Here is a 24,722-nt window from a genome sequence, read left to right as displayed (position 1 = left end):
GCACGCGCTGCCAACCCGCGTCTTAACGACCACAACAAGCGGCCCAGCGGCTGCCCGCCCCTGAGGGGCCGCGAGCCCCGCCCCCTGGGGGCGCTGATTGGTCGAGGTTCGTGAGAGCGACCGTCCCATTGGCCCACGGGAGGAGCTGTCACAGGGCGGGGCAGCGCGGGGGCTGCCGGGCGACTCCTCCCAGTCCTGCCCCCGGCGGCTCCGGCTGCGCTCCCGGTCCCAGCGTCCCGCCGGGCCCGGCCGGCTCCGGCAGCTGCGGCGGGCGGGGCGGCGCGGGGGGAGAGGAACCGTGTTTCCCCCCGAGCGGGCCCGGCGGTGGCAGGTGAGGTGAGACCCACCTTCGCTCGGCGGGTTCCGGGCCCTCTGGAGCGCCGCTGCTGCGGGGACCCTGCGGCGGCGGCGCCGAGGGCGGCGGGGCAGGGGGCCGTGCTCGAAGCGCACCAGGCCCTGCCCCGCCGGCGAGGCGCGCGTCCCGGGAGGAAGCGGGGCCGGGGCAGTGGTGGCGAGGCCCGCGGCCAGCCCAGGGTGCGAGGCCGCCCCGAGGCGCGGCGGGGACGAGGCAGCCGCTCGCCGTCCTTTGTTCGCGGGCGCTCCGCTCGGCTGCCGGGGTCCGGCCCCTGCTCCGTTGCGGCGATGGACGCCGCTGGCGGGAGCACGGCTGAGCTGCCGCCTCCAACTGCCTTTCCTAAGCCCGGAGCATTCGCTGTTCTTACGCCTTTCTGGAGTTCTGCTCTAGCTCTGACCCTGCGGAGGGCTCAGCTCTTCTCAGGAGGCATTGGGCGTCTGGTTGTCGTGTCGCTTGTGGAAACAAAAATAACAAAGGTAATAGTAGGTTGCGTCTGGAATGCTGACTGGAACTAGAGCCCTAAAACTACAACGTTGGTAATATAATTTGAGGTTATTTTGCCCTACCTAGGTAATAACTTCGTGTTTCTTAACATCCGTTTTACACAAGATGAATTTAAATTCTCTGTAGTAGTTACGTTTAGATCTTGTCAGAACTATATTTGTTTGCTTTATAGGTGAAAAATCCTAAAGATGAACAGCAATGTACTACACGTGTCTTCAAAGCTGCCTTGGCTAGAAGTGGAATGTAGTTTCCTGACAGATCTTCTTACAAGGAAGTTGTAAATCCGTTCTAATGGCCAACAAGAAAGAGCCTCCTTTTTTTAATAAAGATAATATGGGACCATTTCACTACAAACTTCCTTTCTATGAAACTATGGAGCTCTTCATTGAAACGCTTACAGGAACCTGCTTTGAACTGCGAGTTTCCCCCTTTGAAACAGTTATTTCTGTGAAAGCTAAAATTCAAAGACTGGAAGGTACTATTCTCTCTTATTTCAGTGTAAACTTTATCACTTTAGAAGAAGTCCTGTTTTAAAAAACATAATTGCTAAAATCAAACCAGAAAACTTAAATGTCGTATTTAGCAATATGTGTAAAAACTAGGTGCTTAGGTTTAATTGAAGTTGAGTTGTTTTTCTGTTCTTTCTGTTTTCTGTAAGTTCATGGTTTAGGCTTCACTGCAGTTGGTGTGTTTGCTCTTCTGGTGGGTTGGTTGGGGTTTTTTTTATGCTCAATTAACCTTTTTTATTAAGGTTAATTGTGAAAAGTTTGTGGATTCTCTGACTCAAATTGTTTGTTAACTAGCAAGGTTATAAATTTGAGCCATGCAACATATGTATATTGCAACTGAGCATACTTCAGATTTGCTGTTATGTTTGTTGCTGATTAGGTTAGTCAGTTTATGGTTTTTTTATGATACTGCAGTCACAAGAGCAACTGCAGTGCAGGCAAATCCCAAAGGCAGCTTTAAGTTACTTATTTGAATTTTGTTTAGGTGAGTGATCTTTTGCTGGTAGACATCTGGCTGAGCAATTCTTTGTCTTAAAGTGATAAACTTGACGCATTTTGCAAGTGAAAATCTACTTTAAGTTATGAGGCCAGTCCTGATGTTTATGGAAGAAGAATAAGTGTAGGTTAGTTGCTCTTACCTCTTCTCCTCTCTTGCATGAGAGAATGTGATTTGAAATATTTATGTATTCATAGTCTAAGTATTGCATCCTCTAGCTTCTTTTTCACTTTGGAGGGGTTAAAGAACTGTACAGCTGTAGAAGCTGAAAGTATCAGAGTTGCTAATTTTAAGAAAAGGGATCCTCTACTTCCCTAGCATAGCTGTATGTGTTTTTCATCCTTCTGTCTGTGTGGAACCCATCCTCTGGGAGTAATATAATACTGTTGACTGGAATCTAAGATACTCTCCTCCTCTTATGGTGCTCTGGTGGATGGAAAAAAACCCAGACAGCTGGCACAAGTCTTAAAGCACACAAGCATTGCAACAGCAGAGGGGACTGTTTACTGGTAGGATGCACACAGCAGAAGCTCCACTGTGCAGATGACCCGATCTTACATCTGTGTAGGTACAGCAGTGGAGCTCTGTGGGTGGGCTCTTGTTTGCTCTGGACAAGGGTGTAATTAATCACGTCAGAGAATGTGTCAAGATGCTCCCGGAGGCTTGAGGTGAAACAAGAAAAGGAATGGGGTTTTCCTACCTCTAAATGAATATAGGTGTAGGAGACATGGGTAGAACGCTGACGAACAGTGCATTAAAAGGTAGTACAGGCAGTAGAGAACAGAAGGCTGCAGGCTATCTGGGCAGTATCAGTGGTGCTTTAAGAGATCAGTGGGGTATGTGATGAAGAGGGATTTGAATTCTTTGTAGTCCAAAATGTGAGACTGTGAATAGCCATACTCAGTTATACCTACACTTTACAAAAGTATCCTCATTTCTTAATAGAAGAACAGCTCAGTAATGAAGTTACAATTATGCTTATCTGGAATTTCATTTACATGTTGTAGTTCATAGGATGGTAAAGTAATTATGGCTTGGCTGCTTGCTGTATAGAATTAATAATAAGTAAATTTCATTAAACATGGAAGATGAGTTCACTGGTGCTTATCATTGACTTGTCAGCAATCGGTTGAAGTACTTTGATACTTTATGTCAGAGTTAAAATATTTGTACTGTTCTGATTAATGAGTTTTGGGAGGCAGAGTGGAAATAAATTGATCAGTTACGTGTGGACAAAACATACACAATGACAAATTAATTTTATGTTGCATTTGGGGTTGCTATTGCATGTAAAATAATAATTAACACTTTTGCAGTGACAAAGTTCCTATTATAGTGCACAATTTTGAGCAGTAAATCACCCAGATGGAGCAAAAATTCAGAAGTAATTTTGTTGTGATTTAGCATGGGAAAGAGAAAGCTTACATCTGCTCCTGTTTCTGCTGCTGTTTTTAACTTTATATTATCGTATTGTCTCAGCTTTCCAACAGTGGGATGTGAATCTCTTACTTAAGCTGCGCTTCTGGTTGGAGAATGCCTCCTATAGTGCTGGAAGACTACAGGAGGTCCCTAGTTATCAGTATTTTCTACATTTGAATGTTGGGGATGATAGTGTAAAGGTGAAAAAAAAAAAAAAGGAGACATTTTAAAAAAATTAGCTGAGACCTGAAACCTCCAAGAAAAAAAATCTAGAATTCTGTCAGAAGTTAACAAATTGTTGAAATAATACCAATGCTTCAAATTGTAAGAGGCTAATAATAAAACAAAACAACTTGATCTTTGTCAACAATGGAAAATCAGTAGCTGTAGACTGTCTTCACCGTAATAAAAAAGCATAATATGGATGGCATGTTTGGAATTTTGTCTACTTCAGATAGTGTTTGTCATTCTTGATGCCTGGTAGTGATCTGATATGGAAAGGCTTTGTTAAGACAGCTGTAGTAGACATTGGTACCTTACCAAGAAAGAGCTCCATGTTTCCAGCTATGTGTTTTCAGTGGTTTTAGTCAGTAAAGAATATACATAAAACTTACAGGTTCTAATGCATCTGAAATTTCTGTGCAAATCTTCTACTCATAAATTGAAGTTATAACCTATTTGATATGTGTGATTTGTTATAACATATCAGATCCAGGCATTTGTTCTCAAATATGTCCTGTGTGAAGTAAGCAGATTTGTTACAGTGTTGACTTTGGAGCCCCAAGGGTAAATCACTCCTTGTCTCAGATTCACTGACTGAGCCCTCTAAAAGGATTTACCTGGGGAGAAATAGCTCCTTTTGTCTCTGGTGGCATAAAAGCTGGAATACACACACAGTGCTGCTAGCAGTGCTACCTACTCCACTGGTTTTACTTGTTGATCAGTTTTGATGGACATGGACAGGATGGTATCTGAATTTCAAGGTGCATGAAAGACTGAGCTTTAACATGGGTAGTTCTTGAAAAAAAATCAACATTTCATTGAAAGAGGAAGTAATGGGGTTTTTAAACTGAGTTCTCTTTGCTTTCTCTATTGCACAAGTTCTTGTAGCTGCTGGGCTGGGCAGAGTTTAGTATTCATTTGGAATCACCAATTATTACAGTATTTTATAGATAGAGCATTCAGGTAGCATATTTGTAGTAGTGGTTAATTAATCTGTTAAAGAGCCATAGATAATAGCTGTAAGCATGTTTGTTGAAAAAGATAAGATTGAGTCTCGAGGAGGTGGGCTTTGGATTTGGTAGTAGTAGTGGTGGTGGTATTATTGTTGTTAGCTTGCAGGAATTAATTTGAATTCTTTGGTATGGAGTATTAGGGCATTCATTTATGTAGTTAGCTTTAAAATAAAAACCAGCTTGGTCATGGTTTATTAGGTGAGTACTTGCAACTGAATTTTGTGATCGATGTACATTGAAACATTGACCTTGTGAGATGAAAATTTAGATGTTCTCCTTTTCTTGTATTGTAAAGGGGAAAAAGAGAACTAGCTTTCAGAGCACATCTTGATTTCAGTGTTCAGCAGGGAACAACGGATGCAGCAATAATTTTGTTGTGTATGTATGTACTCAGTTCATCATGTGAGTTGTTATTTTTCTTTGGTCTTTTTGCTGTCATTATTTTGCTGCCTGTGTACAGCAGCTTCACATTAAATAAAAGGAACTAGAAAAATGTCAAGCAGACTTCAAATGGATGCTGTCATTTCTTTCAATATTCTGTGAATTCTGAGTATGTCATAATGACATTTATTACTTTTTGCATTAGAGAAAATAGCTGTGCTTCTGCCAGGACTGGAATAAGTGGATTGCAAAAGTGTCATGAATTTTTAACGGAACCAATCCTGCTTTTTTCTGTTTGCTACTTTTTCCCTACATCTTCTATTTGCTTTATGATTTGCCTGTTTACTGTGCTGATAGAGAAGTTAATGAAGCATTTTTTAAGCTTGTGCATTGTCTGAGCTGGGGAAACATTTTTGTGAGTGCAAGACTGCTCATAGTGAATGGCTGCCCAGGGCAGCACCTGGAAGCTGTAAAGTAAGGTCACCTTTGTCAGGAAATTTTGTTGGCCTGCATTCACTTACTGATGATTTGCTGTCTTTAGTCTGTTTTTAGTCCCTTTGACAAAGAGTAGGTCAGTACTGACTCTCTTTATGCTGCCATAGTTACTGTCATTCAAGTGAAAGCTGGGGGGATTAACAGCTGGGGAAATGGTCCTGCCACTGTAAGTTGTGGGCTTTTGGACCTCATACGAATGTAGCCAGTTTGTGGAGGAAATAAGGCTGTCAGCCCAGCCCCTCTGTAAACAGAGGCTTCATCAATTTCAACATTGAATGAAAGATAAGTGCAGTTTGAATTTTGACAGTGAAATATATGTGGCATTTTTAAACATAGGAACTTTATACCCACAACGTAAAATCAATGTTTTTTTCTGAAATCTACAGGGATTTTTATTTTTTTATCCTATGTCAGACTTGACAATATCAGTTTCTGTGGTGAATCTACTTAGCATGCCAAAAAGAAGAGTAAGGGAGGGAAGCTTAAGGCCACATGTGATATGCTGATTCAGAGACAGGATAGGGTAGCTGCTTCTCTCCTGTCCTTCCTCTGTTTTACTAGGTCACATTGTCAGTGCACCTGCAGCCATTTCAATGGCTAGTCTGCAGACTCTTCTGTCCTCCTGTAGCATCAGCTGGCCAGCTCATTTCCATTTGAGCCTTGCTTACCTCTCAGTACTGATTTGGGGCAGGCCAGTGATACCATGATGTGCTGCTTAGGAAGAGGGTATAGTGGATGGGTATCTCAGAGTTCTCATTATTGTTGGCAGTTGTACATGATGATCTCATGTGCAAATGTCTCCTCAAGAAATCCTTACTATAATCCAGAAAAGGGAGAGCTGATGAATATTTCGCTGCCTCTGAAGCTATAAAGCACGTGCTATTATTTCCTCAGTGTATAAATACAGAATTCTAAGAAAGCAGTATAAAAGGGAATAAGTAATAAAGATGTGTCTGTTTCCAATTACAGCAGAGTATCCTCTTTTCATGTGCTCATTTCATCAAAAATACACTGTCATTGTTGACTGAGCAAAACCATGTTTCACTCCAGTACTGCCAGCTGCAAGGCAGCCTTTTTAACAAATACTCTCTCAGTTTATCAGAGTAATTGGAAATTGCTCCTTGGAGACTGCTGAAACCATAACAAATGCAGACAGTAATCAGATTGTTTGTAATCAGAAGAGTGCAAAACAATACAAAAAACTTTAATGGAGGCTCACTGGCTATTGCCAGCTTGTTCTTCTGCTTACATTGCTGACTTGAAACAGAACCAATAACCAGCTACTAAATAGCTGGCAGTGTAGTACCAATTATGTTGGTCTAGTGTGTGAACATATTCTTTTTACAAATGTCCTGTGGACTTCAGAGGGTATAAGAGTCCTGTTAAATGCAGTCACTGGGAATAAAGTTGTGTTGGTTGCTCAGAACAGGGAAGATCTGGATATGAGCTGTGGTGAGAAGAGGAAATTGTAATCTTCTGTAAAGCCTAAAGAAAAACAATGATAGTTCCTCCCAAGTGCACTCCCCCTTCTGCACAGGGGTGTCTCCTACTTGCCTGTTAATTGTGCTTGGACTTTGATCCCCTCTTCTTCCTTGCCATTGATGGGTATTGGGAGCTTTGTGCCCTTCCTCTGCCTAGCAAGGGACTACTTTTCTGATCCCTGCCACAGCTTGCTGAGCATTCTCACAAGCCTTCAAAAGCTTAGATGTTTTGGGGAACTATCTGAAAGACTCTGATGTTTGTGTTCCCCTCCTGCCAGATAGATGTATTTAGGGAAGTCTTACTGTGTAGCACTGCCACTTTACTTTTAGAATCTGTGAACTGTAATGAATAAAAATATAGGATAAGATTATTTTAATGTAACCTTTAGGAAAAGACATTTATAGATTATGTTTCTTAGTAAGAGAAATAGTGTTTAGAACCTCTTGAAAAAGTAGTTCTTTATCTTTATAGATATAGATTTTAATTAGCATTTGTCATGAATGCACAGTGAAATCTTAATTACCTGTGTTTCACTAGACAAATTGGACAACTTTCTTGTGATGCTGGAGGGAAGTTTTTTTGTTTTTTGTTTTTTTTGTCGTCTGAGATGTCCCATCCTGTCATAGCTGAGTTCATTTTTATTCTACCCAAAATTCAGAACGTGGTAGCATTCCAGTAAAAATGTGTGAAGACCTCAAGTTATATCAGCTTTTGCTTATTATCTTTTATGTTTATTGCATCTGTATCTAACTGAGTTGACTATAGAGGCAAAAATTGTCTAGAATTTGGATTCTATTTGTATAGAACACAGATTTTTAATAAGAAGAAATACTCAGTATACTTACTTTCTTTTAACAAAAATAGCCAAATCATCCCAGAACTTGAGTTGAAAGTGAGTATTACTGGATATTAGTAATAACATTCTGATGGCTTGAAAAATCACCCAGAATGAAACAAAAGTGTTTGTAGGATGAAGTTTAATTAACTGCTGTGCTACTAAACTGTACATGCCAACTTTGAGGTCCCAAACCAAGCAGGAATAAGAACAGATTTGCACTTCTCGCCACTGTAATAGAGCTGGCACCAGTCACCTTAATGTGATTATGTCTGTACTGTGAGTAATACAGAATACCAGTCTGTGATTAAATTATTCAGCAGTTCTGTAGGTAGAGTTTTATCTTATTTTTCCCATCAGTAGATATAAAGTTCTGAAGTTCAGATAACGGGGAAATACTTGCCTTATCTGATGACTGGAAAAAGCAAGTATTCAGTAAGCCTGAAGCAGTTGAACACTTCTACACACTGTGCTGAGCCAGAAGGTTGAGCTTCGTGTGTGAGCTAGAGCCTTCTGAAAATTGTTGGTTTTAATAACTATATGGAGGTTGGATGTCATGGCTGAAGACTGCTCAAGTGCCTGTCCTTGTCCTGCTTCTTCTTTCTCCTGTGATCCAGTTTCAGTCAATCAGCCCCACACTCTTCAAAAATCAAAACTCCCCAGAAGTCTGCTTGCCAAGTCTTAAGTCATTTGTTTGTTTCTCTTGTTTAGGTATTCCTATCTCTCAGCAGCACTTAATTTGGAATAATATGGAACTGAAGGATGACTATTGTTTGGATGATTATAAGTAAGTATAGAATAAAATTATGTTTCTAATTAATGTTTCTAAATAATTTATAGCATGAATGACAGAAAGTGCTGTAAAAATTTATTTGTTGTTATTTACAGCATTTCAGAAGGCTGCACTCTGAAGTTGGTTCTGGCTATGCGAGGTGGACCTGTTAACACCAGAAGAGGTAGGTGTTAAGGAAGTTAAAGATAGTGGTTTTCATGCAGTGTCTTATAACTGTAAAGAGCTTCTCTTAGGAAAGCATTTTGGACAATGAGATTTCAGTTCCAAATTAATTGGAAAAATACTTAACAAAAATGGGGGGATTTTTTTCCCCATCTTCCCTTAGAATATCAAGGACACTTTGTTTACTCCTAAATTAAGTATATTTGTATGTACAGAATTGTCAGGTCATAAAATCAGCAATTCTTTACTCGAAGAAAAAATTATCCTGGAATGTCATTATACAAATAATTTTTAAAATATGGTCAGTAAGAATCAGGCATTGCTTCAGTCAGACGATAAACTTGATTACATGAATCATCTGTATAGGAGTGAAAATTAAGAAATTCCCTAGATAATTTTCTTGGGAAAAATTGGGAAAAAGCTCAGCCTATCTTCTAGGTTGGGAATTCCTATTATAAACTGAGCTGAGTTCTCAGAGGTGATCAAAAGAACAATAATAATACTTTGGGTTTATTTTGGTTTTTCTGTCTCTTTAGTTCCTGTGAAAGATCCTATCAGGGAAATGGCTGAATACATGGATCCTGCTAGAGACAAGATCTGGGAGAAGGGGCCATCCAACAAACAAGTCACCTTCTTAGTGTATCGCGAGGGAGATCGCTTGAATTTCTTCCGTGTGGTTGACAGGGGTGATGGCACTTTAACACCACTGTCTGAATCTTTGAGGTAAAGTTGGTTTTAATCTTTGTATTATTCTTCAGAAGTGGGTTGCTGTGTAATTTTCAGCTGCATTTGGTTTTATCAGTAGAGTATCTGGCATATTGAAAGAATTATTCCCTAAGGGCTATTAAATTAACTGTCTTAACAGCACAGTAGTGCTTTGTGGTCAGTGGTTGTGCTGATGGTTCTCTTATCACTGTGTGCATTAATATAGTCAGATAAAACTGACTTCATACTTCAGGCAATTCTCAGCATTCCAGCCCTTTCTGAAAAGGAACATGTTGCAGGAGAGTCAAATCATTATTTTATTAGATATTAAAAACTTCCATTAAGCACTTTCTCTAACATCTTAATGCATTTGTTTAGTTTTGTAAACGTTTCCCTATTTGCATAATAGTGGTTTTTTTTCCTATGGGTTTGACTTGACTAAATGATTAGTCAGGAAAATAGTAATTGCCAATACTGCCGGATTTTGGATGTAATTAAGCCTCAGGTTAGCCACTGTTGAGGTACCAAGCTTGTGTCAATTGCTGTCAGAATCCAGTGATCTTATGATCAGAAGGACAGGTGTATCACTTTACCTACTACATTGTAATTGTAATAAACAGTTTGGTAGTCTTTTTCCTAAAACTATCAAAATGGATACCTATTAAAAACTATTGCATTCCATCTTTATACTGCCGCTTTTGGGTAGGTAGTTTTATCCTCTCAAGAACTTAATATTTGTACAGCTGTGAGAAAAGGAGTCCCTTTTCTGGGAACTAGCTGTGTTTTCTCCTAGGCTTAAGCTCAAGCTGCTTTAAGTGACTATTCTTGTTTCTGTTTGCAAAGGGAAAGCAAGAGCTTTGTGCTGGGTTTTTATTGTTTGTATTCAGAGTGATACTGCTCTTAAAAATTTTTATAAGACATCCATATTTAAAAAACACTGACAGAAAGAAATACCAAAGCTGAATTCCCACATTGTTATACAGAGTAGAAAGACCTAGTGTTTAATATGCAAGGAGAAGATACAAATATTTTAGATCTGTGATTTTATCTTTCAGCCCCTGTACTCTCTCAGTAAATAGCCACATATGGTATGATTTGAAAATAGGTTTAAAAAACCATAATTGGTTAAGAATTGAGAACCTGCCTACTGAACTGGGCTAGATACACTTCTGGAAAGATGAGCAGACTGGTGTCATTCTTATTCTTGCTGTTACCACTTTGTTCCTATTTAACCCCTGGCTCCAGTGAACAGTGAAACCCTTTCACAAAGCTGGGACTGTGAATGCTGTACTGTGAGTTAGTGCAAGGAGTTGTCATAAGGAGCTTGAAATTTCATTTTTCAGTAGAATGGGCTCTCTGGTATCTGCCTACATGTTCAAATTTTAGTGTGTGTTGATTTCTTTTTTCCATTTAAAACTAGTATAGACAGTGGTCTGAAATTTTTTGCCCTTTTCCATGGGGTAATCCTAATGTACAGATTTACTAGTAATTTTACTGAGATTGGCTAAACATTGCAAATGGGAGGAATAAACCACACTCATTTGGCTCTTGCAGGGTACCTGGGTAAGCCTTTCAAAGCACAGCCGCACATAGGAAAGTCAAATACATTGGGCTTAAGAAATGTGCTGGTGCTGGTCAAGTGAACCAGTTGGTTTGGAAGCCACCCGAGTTGAAAACATGCAGCTTGAGTTGTTTCTGTTCTTTCTATGGGAGTTCACTTATTAGCTTTTCTAGTAGGGCAGAGAGGAATTTGGAGGGGAAGGAAATCATAATTCTTGAGTTTGTTACCATGGCTGGGGGAGACTGTGGGAAATGGAAAGAGTAGCAAAGGGAGGAGAGAATGGAAGCAAATCAGACCTTTTTGTTTGATCTTTACAGAGTAAAGCTGTGGGTCACTGACTACTACTGAAAACTACTAGTTTTCCATACAGGTGTGTTCATATGTGTGGGTATATTGCTGACTAAGCATTTTGAAGCACATGTTTATCATCCTTTTTCAGATTGCTGATACCTGGAGCAGAATTTGACTGAAATTTAGAAATGAGACATTGGTTTTGGTCTTGGTTTTTATAGTTCTCCAGATAATTTTATTTTATCTGTGCTTGAGTTACTGGTTAAAACTTGACAAAAGTATAAATGCATACAGTGATCATTGTCTCTGGCTTAGAAGAGCATTGAAGCTGTGGTGAAGGACTGGCAGACACTGGTGCCAAAAGGGTTTCAGCAAACTAATAATTTTTGAGACATGCATTTTACAAGGAAGAGCTCAGCAATATTGACACCTATGGACAAAGTAAATATTAAATTTACTCATTGTAAAATGGGTTGAAAATATCATTAATATCAAAACTCCCTGTCCAACTTCTATAATCTTACAATCAGATTAAAGCAAACAAAAAATCCTTTGTCACTCTTTTTTTTTTTTTTTTGGTGTGTTATTGGCCCCTATTTGTCAGAAAATGGAACAAAAAGATAACAATTATTTTGCATTTAAAAAAAATCAAAAAACGACCAAACATGAGACATACCACTTGGCTTTCTGTCCTTATGTAGCAGGAAGGGACTTTCAACAAATTCTTTTAACTTGGTGATGTAAACCTTTGTAAAGATAAAATTTTGAAATTATTTTTCTAGTGTCGGGTTTTTACCAGGAGAAATATGTATATGTAATATAAATGCTGACTGTTCCCATATGGAATTGCTCAGGTTTTGGTAAGAGATGTCTGGTCTGTTTTGCTGCCTCTTGGTTTGAATTTTCTGCTTTCTTGCTCTTCACACTGTCTCCCAGCTGTGCTGCCTTTGGAATTTTGTTACATTTTAGGAACTGGATTTGGAGAGTCAGTGCAAAAAATGCTGGCTCTAAAGGCAGCAGAGTATTTCTAAGAATCAGGTAAGGTGCCAGCTCTAATTAGTGATATTTTCTTTTTGGTACTGACTTCCACGTGACTTTTAGTTCTTCCTTGATCTCGTTTGGAGAGTAGAAACTTAAGCTAAATCTACTAAGACATTTGTATGAATACAGGGGAATTAGGGGAATTGCCTGATTGTCATGATTTCTAGATGCTGACGATGTAATGGAAGAGCTAAAATACTCTTTAAAATGTACTACCTACAGTGTTGAAAATGCATCAGTTTGTAATAAATTGGTCGGTCCTAATGGTTCTTTCATTTCACTGTCACATGTTGAATGTGTTACTGATCAATGCTTCATTGCTTCATAGGAAAACCAAGTTAGATGCTGATTTTTAAAACCTTGAGGTTTAGCATTCTGTTAGAATGCGAAATGGAAGAAGGAAATGTCATGCTATAAACTTCCAGTGATTACTGACTTAAAATATTTTGTCTTGGGACTAGCAATTCTAATCTATTTATTTTTTTTTTCCAAATGTGAGACTCTTTGGAATCTTTGGAAACCTAAACTGATCTTTTTCTCTTTTTTTTTTCTTTTTTTGTTTTTTATTTTGAAAAGGAGAAATAGAATATCACATCCACATGGGTGACCCCTCCATTTCCATTTATGGTGAGAACACCCCTCAGGATGGATATTTTGGACTTTTCCTTCCATGCCAGTGTCTGGTTAATTGGAAAACTGATCAGCTTGTTGTCTGAGTCACACACTTAACAGCTTTGGCCATATCTTCAGGAGACATTTGTGGAACTGGATATTCCCTCTGTGGGGAAAATATATAGTGAGTGTGAACCAACTGTATATGCTATAACAACTTCCCAGAAGCGTGGCTATGTACAGATTTCAGCGACATCACTTTGCCCTACTAAGGGATGCTTGTGTGGATAAATGGATTTGAAATATCTTTGCATACAGTTTTACATAATGTTTTGTCAACAGATCAACTACGGATATGACTTCCTAGTTGTGAGAATACTCTACATTGAAAATGTAATTAAATTACTTCCTGAGAGGGTGAATACAAACTTTCTTTTATTTTCAGCGGTGGTTCAGTTTATAATTTATATGCTGATGATGAAGATGAGACAGAGGCATCACCTTCTGGCCAACAGATTATTGAGAATTCAATTACTATGAACAAAATGAAACTGCTCAAGGCAAAGATGGAGAACATGAATCTGAGTAAAAAGGTGAAATTGTGATTTCAGTTTTTCTGTCATAAAATAGTGTGGGCTTTCCTTGTGCTGCCTTTTCAAAAAAGTAGATCAGATACTCTGCCATATTGAGAAGTCAAGTTGTCATGGGTAGATGATCTCTCAGCTATTGTTTATGTAAATACTATTGTGTAAACATTCTTCTGAGGGGCATTGGCATTCCTTGGACCTACCTGCCGTCATTCAAAGAATTGATTACTAGTCCTGGATTTATTTGCAATGATAGATTTTTTTGGGGTAGGTGGGTGGGTTTTGTGGATTTTTTTGTTTGTATTTTTTCTTCCAATACTTTAAGTAGCATTTTTTTGCAGTACTGCTCTGGTAGAAGTCAATGTTTCTCTTAAAATGTAATTTCATTAGATATACTGTAACTGAAAAGCCTATAAAATGAAAGAGGGGAATGATATTATCTTGAAAATCAAACATTAAACTGGTGCTCACATGTGACTAGGTTACCTAGATGTAAAATTAAGAGATTATACTTCCTTATATTTTTTGTTGTGTTTGCGACCTGAAGCTCCTCTGGATAGCTTTGATGGCATTCTGGCTTCCTTTTGCTGTTGCTCTGATATATCACCTATTTATTGAAAACATTTCCTAATTCTAATCTTTGATTTTATTACTCGGTCTTGATGGCTAGTAACATATGAGGGAGTAGAAAGAATGTTCTGGCCTTACACTGTCTGAATTCCTCAGAATATATTTTCAGTCAGGTCTTTTGAGTGCAACTAGAATTCAAATACTAATTGTTGTTGTATCTTTGATTTTTGATTTTGCTTGGGCTTTTTTTTTTTTTTTTAATAGCCTAAGAAAACTGTCAAGGTGAAGCCTCGCCCTCCCATGACTCCTCGACCATCGAGTGGCTCGGTGGCTGCTGCCCGTCACCGCTTTCTCAGAGTGCTGCCCCACATCGGACAGTCGTGCCTACCTCCTCCTGGGAATTTGCATCAGTCAGAATCTCCCCAAAACGCACTTTCAGCGCTGGCTACTTTGGCCACTGCTGGTAGAACAATGCCAGCCACAGCTAATCACTTCCTTAAGGAAGATGACACTTGGCAGAGCAGCTCTTGGTCTCAGCCAGTCAATAGCATCAGGTTACCACCGAAAATATCTCGTGTTGAACTAGAAAATGCAAAGCTACCTACAAATAGTATTCTGACTCCTGTTTCATCCCTGTCTGCAAATTCAGAAAAAGCACCTGAAAATGCAACCTCAGCGAGTGAGGAGGATGCTGTTTTGTTTCCAAATCTAACAAACGTGGATCTATATGGAAGAGATGAAGAACATCTTCCTGAACCAGATGCTTATGCTTTTTTAACAGAAGGAAGCACTGCTGAACAGTGTAATGAGATATATGACATAGGAAAGGTGAACCCAGAGCTTGAACTGCCTGATGGAGACAAAGATTCTAAGGTTGTAGAGCAGCATAGAAAACCTATTGGCAAAGTGCTGAGCACTGCAGCAATGGAGACTGGTCTTCTCAGTACTCGAGAATTAAGTCCTCAGAAGAACCTGCTTTTGTCTCCCCTCCGCTATTCAGCGCAAGTGGCACATCACAGTACCCTGAAACCACAAGCACAGCCCAGGCGCTTTGAGGCTGGTAACTTGAGATCTGCGGCCTCCCCAAATGTGCTTCGGTCGTTGGAAGTACGTAGTATAGCAGACTCCTTTCCTAGGACCACTAGATTTTGTAGTGTGAAAGTAGAGTCACTTGGCAAAAGACCTGATGTAATTTCTAAAGCAGAGGCTAGGGACATCACGGATGTGGCTAGCAAGACATCCAAAGAACCTGCGAGTTCTGTAAGTAACTTAGGATTTCTGGCTTCGCTGGCCCGAAGCACAAACAGGGAAAGTTTACAGAGTTCCTGTGGGACTGACAGGTTTCGGACTTCTGGTATTGCACTACCTACAAGCCTGCAGCATTTTCAGGAAGAAAGCTTTAGGAAAACTGCTCCTCCAAATGAAGCTGCTGAATATATTCTAGTGAGTATGCACATGTCCAAAGAAATCAAAGTTTTCCTGGTTTTGTGATACTGATGTTGCCAAACTATTGTGTGTGTGTTTGTGTCTTGTCAGGAGAGGCAGATGGACTGTGGGAAGTATATTTAAATCCCTGATTGTCTTAAACTGTTTTCTGAATGGCTGATGATATCTAAACAGCCTGTTTATCTAAACAGGTTCTAGAAGTAATTTTTCATTAAGATTAAAGTGGTTGTTCAGTTCACAACTGAAATTACGAGTTACTGTAGTGATAGAGTTATGAGTGTGTGCATGTGTGTTAGAAGCATCATCTGGCTTCTGCTGCTCACCAATTGTCATTTATTCCAAAGTGTGTCCAGTGACTGGCACCATGTGTGCCAAGCTTCTGCTCTCTAATGCACTTTGTTGTTTCGGTGTATTTTGAAGTGTGGGGAGATTTATTAAATAGCCATTGAGGGTAAGGCTTTATGTTACAGAATTGTAACTATGTGTGCAGAAGTTGTGTTGGACTCTTTGTGGGTAGATTGATAAAACATTGATATCAAATAAGCTGATACCAGACTGCCTACTTTGCCATTTATTTCCATCTGCTAGTAATTTTCTTTTGGTTTTTTTTTTTTTTTTTTTTTTAGTCTGCGCATGGGCTTGGAATGAGTGGAAGTATGGCAGCTGTAGGGAAAAGAGTAGGTAAGTAACATATAATAACTAAAGATGACTCTTTAGTCTTTCCTGATGCATCATACATAGAGAGGACAAAAATAATTTATCTTTGTAAGGCATTTGGCTTCTGGAGTCCTTGCTGTATTACTTTTCTATAGCTTGGTTAGTCTTTAAATATTTTAAGCAGTTCTTAAATAAGCAGATGGGATCCAGATCTTAGATGGACCATAACTGCAACTCTTCCTTAGCTTTTCTAGTATTTAGTGAATCCTGCACATCATCTGTAGATCTAAATGGGAGCTTCTATGCTGAAGTTTCCAAATTATCAGTTCTCTGAATACTTCTGAGTCTATTAAAATCAGATCCAAATTTATCAGTAGCATTGTCTTTAGTACAAAAAAGTGGGGAGGAAGCATTAAGGGCATGGATGCTGCAGAACACTGATGTAGTGCAGATATTTTACTGGTTTTTGTGCTTGTCATTCTTTCCACCCTAGCCTTGGTAACTGTAGAGTGCTTAATGTTTGACGTCTCCTGAAAAAGGATGTGTTATGCATAGATATCAACTGCTTATGTGATTAATTCTATTGGGAGGAAAGGAATTGTCTAAATTAATGCTTTTAAATCTCTTAAGACAGTGAGCTAAGAATTTTCAGCACATTTAATATTTCTTCTATGTATCTTTGACTTGAAGTTAGCAATTTTTCTTTTCTGTATGACCTTAGGAAGAGGTAGGTATGTATTGCAGATGCAGGTGTAAAAGATGAGCTAGACAATAGTTCAAATAGCAGCTGCAACAGAAAAAAATATATAATTGTAATGTTGGAGCAAAAGCTGCTAAAAGAGTGGGTTGTACCATTGTTTCACAGCTGTGGGTGCAGCTTGGACTTGGCAGTCAGTCAGTAAACAGGTCTGTCCTTTGCTGCTCCAGAGGTGCTACCCTGAGAGCCTTGTCTCCATATGGGGAAGCCTGCTAACACCTGAGTCACTTTGGATAGGACTGTGAAGAATACACTCCTTTGGTGAATCTTATGTTGAACAAAAGGGTATTTTCCAAAAGATGCCAGATAAGAGTTAGTGTGGTCATATCATGCAGGCTCTTGAGAGAGATGTGGTAATGATCTGTTACAACTGGCCAAAGGACAGATCACTTTTCACTGTAGTTGCTGTAGGGATGTAAATGTGAAGGCAGGTGTATAGTTTTTCCTGTTCAAGTAGGTCCACAGGGCAACTGTCCTCAAGCTCTTTCTCTTTCACAAACTGGGCTAACTGATGCTTCTGAAATTGTGTGCTTTTAGATGAAGAAATTGTTAGCATGGACAAATGTTGCCAGGAAATTTCAATGCTAAATAGGAATGGGGTGGGAATGGTTGGTAGTGATGGCTGTCATGTGTAGTGACTGCCTGGTGCTACTATTGAGTGTAATCTTCTGCATTTCAACTAAGAAATACTGTTGGGATTATAGGTGTGCTGGACAAAAAGTACTTGAGAATTCATGAGATAACTTTTTGGGAACATCCTGCCAACATAGCGGTAGAAACACTGAAAGAATTTTTGAGAGGATGCATTGTTCACTTCACTGATCCAAATGTGGGAAATATGCTTAAGCAAGTGGTGGAGAAAGAAATAAATTCCACAGAGGGAAGGGAGGAGAAGAAGAAAGGAGAAGTCTTTTCTTTACATGAGCTCCAGTTAATAAAGCAGCAGCCAAGAATTACATGGCAAAAAGTAAAAATAAAGTATATTTTTAAGTGTAGAAATTTTACAAGCATCTGTAAAGTGCCTGATGTGACCATATAGCTAAGTAGAGGCCTGTAGTCTAATACTTGTACCTCTCTTGCAATTATGGAGTACCAGCAAGATTTCAAAATGTTGCAGTACTTACTTGGCAAGCTAGTATACTGAATATATTGGATGCTAGGCACTGGAGTGCCCATTTGATTCTTTGCAAAGCCATTGTGTACAGTGCTTTCCCAGTGACACTCTGTGCTCATTTTACACCTGGGAAGACCATTAAGAGATGTGTTTCTTGTTCTGTAACTTCTTGCTTACGTGAACTTTTAATGGATGTTCAGAATAACAGTTCTGCACATTGTGATACCTCTTCCAGAGGTGTTCATAGGCTTGAAGTGTGTTTCCTCTTTTGGCTTTCAGGGTTTGTTTTTCCCCTCTCCTTTTAGGCTTTGGGGTTCCCACCTCTGAAGTATCTTAAGAAATGCAAAATAAATCTGCATTTTAAAAGATAACATTTAACTAGTTTGTGAATAAGTTAAAATGTCTTTGCTGTCTTTCTACTTCTGAAAGCAGGTGAAGCAACCCATCTTCCACCTGTGAATGGCTTAATTCAAGCAAAAAAGAAAATTTCAAAGCACTGCTTTCTTTGTGGCAAGAAAACTGGATTGGCAACCAGCTATGAGTGCAGGTAAGTGGAGTATATAACCAGCTGTTACTTAAAATTGATAGCTGAGTTAACCAAAAAATATTCTTTGTTGCATGATATTCCTTAAGCATAGCAAATCAAAAGGCAGCCTTCAAAAAAGCTGCCAAAATTCTCAGTTCAGTAGAATTCAGGAATGTTGCCCCTCTTCTGTTTTTGAGATGTATGTTCTTCCAGGAAGGTCAAGAAATGGAAGGTAACAGAATGGAAGATACCAGGAAATGAGCAAGATAACAAAAAACAATGACACTTTATACTGGTGGGAGAAGAACTTGTTACAGATACACATTCTGCAGAGTTCCTTATCAATAATGATACCTTTAACAACTTGAGGAAAAAGCAGATTTGGTATAGTTTCTCAGAAATGTCCCTCTGATTTCTCCCTATTGCAGCACATCTTCACAGTTCGTGAATTTATACAAATTTCAAGAAATTTTTGATGTGTGCTCCAGTTATCTTTGAGCATTTAGAGCATCTCAAACACAGAACATCAGAGTGCTGGTTCCCCAAATAATTACTTCTAGGCAACATTGTGAGACCTGGTACTTGATTGTGGTCTTGGGAAACTGTAAAAAAAACCAACCAAAAATCCCCAGATGAACAAAACTAACCTCCAAACAGACAAAAAACCCCAACAACGACCACAAAACCCGCAGGAAAAAAAACATCTCCCTCTGTTAGTCTTAGTTTTCCCCAGAAGTATTTTTCCCCTACAAGATATTTTTTTCTTAGTATTGTTTCCTATGGGCTAGTCAGTGTTGGGAACTGCTGCACTGTGAGGGGTCCATTTGGAGCTGATCTTGGTTCATGCTAACAATAGCAAAATGAAAAAGAACTTCTGCCACTGGGGAATCGTATAGAGAATTTCAGGGTAAGGAATTGTCTCCTTACTGACTCTTCAGTCTCTGATTTTGAAACAGTTTTGGATACTGCTCACTTTCCTGATGAGCAAATAGCTGCAAGCTCTTCTAAAAGTAATTCAGCAGCTTACTTAAGGTTAAAAATTTAGGGGGTAGTGGCTTATTTCCAAGTATAGCATTTGTTTTGATTTCAAAAGGAGCAACCATAGGACCTTTTACTAGAAAGCAGGGTATACCAAATAGAGAATACAGTCATATGAGAAAAGTTGTGACTATGGGACCAAGAACCAAAGAAAAGCAAATTTATTTCCAGGCACACAAAGCCTCAGCTGCAGAGTTCATTATGAACCCAGATAGATAAATAAATAGGGGATTACAGTGTAATAGTGAGTTTGATGGGTAACGCTTAATCCATTTCAACAGAATTCTGATTTTGAGTGGTGTCAGTGTTTTACTGTCAAGAAGCATATCTATCAAATAATCAGGCAACAGGACACCAGTATGGGTCTCCATATAAAACACTTTTTCAGATCATAAACAACATCCAAAGTATGCTTCTCTCCTGGTAAGACTCCTAGCTTGCAGAACTGTCAAGTTTGAAGCAAAAATCCTGATCATAACTCATCAAAATTGCAGCTGATACTGGGTAGATGAACCCTATTAATCCAGGAAGTTATGTTCCCTGTAGTTTGTCTGATGTCTTAACAGCTGACTAAATCTGTATTTATTAATTTTAAATGGCTAATTTGAGTTTATGCCAAGCAGAATTGAGCTGAAAATAACTGTTTTGATTGTCTGAGTGATGTTGTGGTTTTGGATTGAAACGCATTATATGGATTTCACCTGAGGGAATTACTGTCCATGGTTTTGTCCTCTGAATTCTACCTACTAATATTGTGTGAGGTCCTTAAAAAAGAAAGAAAGTAAAACAAAGCTCATAATTCTTAATTTATAAGTGTATTTGACTCCTTACTAGCTGGTTCCTGAAGTGGAGTACTGATCTTGCTTAGCTTCCCAGCTGAAGAGACTGTTGGGTCAATACTAAAACATTGTGTGAAAAATGTCATTTTGTGTACCCCACCAGTTAATGTTATCAGTCAAGGATGGTAACAATTCAAACAGTTCTGTCATCTAAGACATAATTAAGCAAAATGGCCTCAAGATGTCAGAGCATTAAAAGCTTCTAAAAGCTTGTAACTTGTAATATTCTTGATTCTTCAGATGTGGAAACAACTTCTGTGCAACACACCGCTATGCAGAGACTCACACTTGCACCTACGACTACAAGAGTGCAGGACGGAGGTATTTACAGGAGACCAACCCCATCATTAGTGCACCAAAGCTCCCCAAAATTTGACATGGTTGTGCTGCATGTGGCCACTCTGCTGTTGAAGAATTGTATTGAATTGAGAGAAGCACTTGCTTAAACTGCATAATTTTGCCATGCTCCGTATTTAAAGATTTGCCAAGTAACAAAAGCACATGAGGATGCATCGAAGAATAATGTGAACACTACTGCAGTTAAAACTTTTCTTCTTGAGTGAATGAAAGGTTAAAAATTAGTTTCTGAAAACTTACACTATGATTTAACTGTTACTGCACGTGTTGTGTTTTATATTTGGAAAAGCTATTTCACTAGACAAGTCTTTAAAGATGCACTTTACTAACTTTACTGTATAACCAGAGTTGAGGGGGTGTTGTAATGAGGGTGTCACGTAATGTCTTCTGTACTCTTGTTTTTGTCCATTGTGTGGTATCTTCTAAGTTATTTCACTAGAAAGATCCTCCTCCCTCCCCGTTCTTCAAACAGCCTGTTTTGAGATTTTAAGGGGATAGTGTGTTCCACCCCTCTGTTTCATTCTGATTGATATTTGTACATTGTGTGTCCATTCTGAAAATTACATATCATCTTAATCACATTTTCTTAAAATAATGCTGTTTATATGACAAGTTTGTTTTTAAATAGAAGGTTCCCTGTTTGTTGCCATTAAATATAAGAAACAACTTATTTTAACTTTTTTTGTAATCCTAGATTTTTTTAAGACTTCACAACTTGCTTTGTTAAGATGTTGAATGCTGTTGCTGGAAGAAATTCTAATAAATATTAAATTTTATTCTTGTTTATGCTGTCATAAGTGCACAAAATAACTTCCCTCTTACAGTGTGTTCCTAAATTAAAAGCTGGGCTCTGTTGGGAGGGTTGTTATGTTTTGTTTTGTTGGGGTTTTTTTTGGTTTTGTTTTGATTTGGTTTGGTTTTTTTTGCACAAGCGCTGGCTCATATCTGTTCATACTGAAGGTGATGGGAATTCCCACCAGCTTCATTAGGAATAGTGTGACCAACACTGTGTGCTTTAAATAAACCTCCTGAAGTCTTACAGGTGTACTAGCAAAGGCAAAAGGGATGCCCAACAAATGGCCTGTATTAACCTTTCTCCCTTCCAGCTAGTACAGTATAACAGCAGTTCAGTAAATGCATGAGACACTTGTAATGATTATGTAGCCTCTGCAGAAACTGCTTTTGGAGGAATATACCTACTGAAATACTTTCTTCTTTCATTCCCTTAATGCTTGTGAAATATTTTTGTAAGTTGCATTAAGTGTTCCAGTATAAAGAGCTTAATAAAAAACCTACGACAAACCACCAAAACAAAAGAAATCCCCCCACATTGTATCTAGGTAATCAGATGTCATGGTCCCTGTCTTGTCAAAGGCCCCAGCTACTTGGTTGGTTATGGTATTAAAATGATCTGTGGTGCATTCCATTCAAAGGGTAGCAGCTTTATGAGAAGGATAGTCAAAAGGTGGACAAAAAAAAGAAGAAAGATCACTGAAAGAGGGAGAAGTAACTTGAAGAATCTCATCCTTGGAGGAAATCCATTTTGTGTAGTCCACTTCAAACTTCTTAAACCTGAAGTTTTCAGAATGATGAGCTTGGAAAAAAATGTTCACAATAATTCTTCTGGGTATTGATAAGATAAAATTGTCATTCTGTGTGTGTGACTTCTGTGCTTGTTATTACTGGAGGAAGTTCCCCTGCTACGGCGATCATGTTGTTACTGAGCCATGCTATGTACCATGAACTGCCTGGAGTTTTTTCATCTCCAGTGTGGGACAGTGTTTGGTGCCAAAGGAAGAGAATAAGGAAAGTGATAAATGCTCAAGTGTTTACACAATGACACACAGCTCAGCAACATTCTAAAGACAGAGGTATTGCACTTTTTGTAGGTACAGCAAGGATTTGGTAAGAAGTGGAATTAAAATACTATGGTCTGTGATCACTAATCTGATTTTCCATAAGTATAATTGTCAGGAAATTGTTTTGCAGTATATTGGAATAGCCATATTCAAATTTTAGTACAACTACATAACAGATATGTGATAGGAAGTCTTGAGTCACATCTCAGTTTCGACTCTCTGCATATGTATAAGGACATGCACAACAATGCTTTTTAAGAATATGCAATGCACTAATAATCTAATTTCCCTTCTCATAATTTTTATCATGCCTTATTTTAATTATACTTAATACAGATACTTGTTCAGAACTCCACTGGTTTTGTTCCCATGAAGTGTTACAGGCAATAATTTCCAGCCAGTAGTACAGCCACAAGAGAACTTTAAATTGAAAGTAACTGTTTCAGTCCTTAATTCAGATGCTATTGGCTTTTACCAAGTCCTGTTAGTTTCTGCTATGGATTAATTACTGTTTACTGTGTAAACTTACCTAAATGGTTTGGGGTTTAAGTATTAGCGTACTATGTTGCTGTGCATCTGCTGAACATGAATGTTTAGCTTTTCTGTGTCCATGTAATTGGATTACTGATGTAATAATACATCTAACAGATGTATTATAAAGAGTTTACATACTGGAAGTTGAACAGTTGCTTTGGTGTGTGCTCTTCTATACCTTCCTGCCAATTTTTTTTTGCTTGTTACTTTTAAATGTGGGGCAAAACCAGGCTGGTCTCTTGTTGAATGATCTCCAGGATTCTTGTGTCAAATTGATAGGCACCACAGAGGTGTCAGAAATGGTTTTGGATCTTGTATTAAATACTTCCTTTCTCTGGAATCTCTAGAAGCCCGTGGTGATAAAAATCTGTCTCCTTGCAATTTCTGTCTATTCAGTTTGCAGTCCCCTGGGATGTAATTGCAGTGATGCCTTCTGCTCAGTCTTCAGTTGTTGACAAGGCCAGAATTGTTAATTCATATTACAAAATACAGAATGAAGTTTCTCTGGGGTTTTTTTGCATACAATGAATTATACACTTTGCTTTCTTTTCAGGTACTTCCAGCTTTCATAATGGGGCACCATCTTTTGGGTGTGAATTGTGGATTTGGCATTGCTTCTGCCTGCAAGGAGTTGCTTCTACCTGCAGCTTTTGTGTTGGGTCACGTTTTTCCAATCTTTACGTAAATCGGGTACATCTTGAGATGCATTTGACAGTTTTTCTGGTAGCTACATTAGCACTGAGCCACAGTTGCTTACATGAGAACATTTATGGAGCTGAGAACCACATCTGGAAGTGTAATCCACTCGTTCGTGCGTGACTTCTAGGCAGGGACGTTGTGGCAGATTTTGCTGGATTTCTCTTGCATTCACTTTGTGTGGGAAGCTGCAGAGAAGCAACACCAGGGGGCAGCAGAGGCATTTAAAAATGGCAAAAAAGTTTGGGTTTGTCCAATAACGAGATTTACCAAATAAAAAGTGTGTTTAGTTGCTTATGATCCTTACTCGGCCCACTCTGAACAGCTCTGTGGAGGTCAGCAATAGCATACATTCCTTTTCCTAACTCCAAAGGTTTTTAAAAAAAACAGAATGGAAGAGTACCTCAAAAAGTTGTTTCTATGCTAGGTTTCATGATACAATTTATTAGGTAATCTTATTGTATTGAAGACTAGAGAGCCCTCCTCTCTTCCTTCCCACTAACCCTGTAAGGGTGGATTTCAGAGGTGTCTGTTAGCCAAGCCATGTTGGATGGTATTTTTAGCTATATTTACCAAATATGTCTGGTAAAAATACTGCATGTCCCCATAATTTCTTACTTTAAAAAGACAAGTGTTGCTGTTTTTTTTTTATGGATACAGAATGAGGATATGAAAGTATAAATTCAGTGGTGTGTGAGGAATCTATGCCAGTAACTGCTCAAGTGACCACTCCTTACTGTCTTGCCTAGCCTTGCAATTCAAAAAGCTTTACAGTGGCAGAAATTTATTTCCAAACCACATTTTAAGGCTGTTTCAATCCTTTTTATTCCAATCTTCAGAAAGACTGATTACTATGTACCATATAT

The 24,722-nt window shown here is 38.8% G+C and overlaps 1 protein-coding gene across 7 annotated transcripts; it reads left to right on the top strand.

Moving 5' to 3' along the window:
* The first annotated feature begins 184 nt into the window (after positions 1–184).
* Positions 185–21,543, top strand: ZFAND4 (zinc finger AN1-type containing 4). Of its 7 annotated transcripts, none has more exons than XM_059851498.1 (10): positions 185–331; positions 1,032–1,334; positions 8,423–8,498; positions 8,600–8,667; positions 9,203–9,389; positions 13,322–13,469; positions 14,298–15,476; positions 16,106–16,160; positions 18,440–18,554; positions 20,651–21,543. In XM_059851498.1, exons 2-10 carry the CDS (start codon positions 1,151–1,153, stop codon positions 20,784–20,786), a joined length of 2,148 nt encoding a protein of 715 aa, XP_059707481.1. In that variant the 5' UTR covers positions 185–331; positions 1,032–1,150; the 3' UTR covers positions 20,787–21,543. The 7 variants fall into 7 exon arrangements, with proteins under 7 accessions (XP_059707481.1, XP_059707482.1, XP_059707478.1 ...); XM_059851495.1 differs by having other exon boundaries at positions 186–331; positions 18,437–18,554; XM_059851497.1 differs by having other exon boundaries at positions 210–336; positions 18,437–18,554.
* Positions 21,544–24,722: the final 3,179 nt, after the last annotated feature.

The sequence above is a fragment of the Haemorhous mexicanus genome, chromosome 7 (assembly GCF_027477595.1).
Source record: "Haemorhous mexicanus isolate bHaeMex1 chromosome 7, bHaeMex1.pri, whole genome shotgun sequence".
NCBI lineage: Eukaryota > Metazoa > Chordata > Aves > Passeriformes > Fringillidae > Haemorhous > Haemorhous mexicanus.
This window is presented reverse-complemented; position numbering and strand designations above follow the sequence as displayed.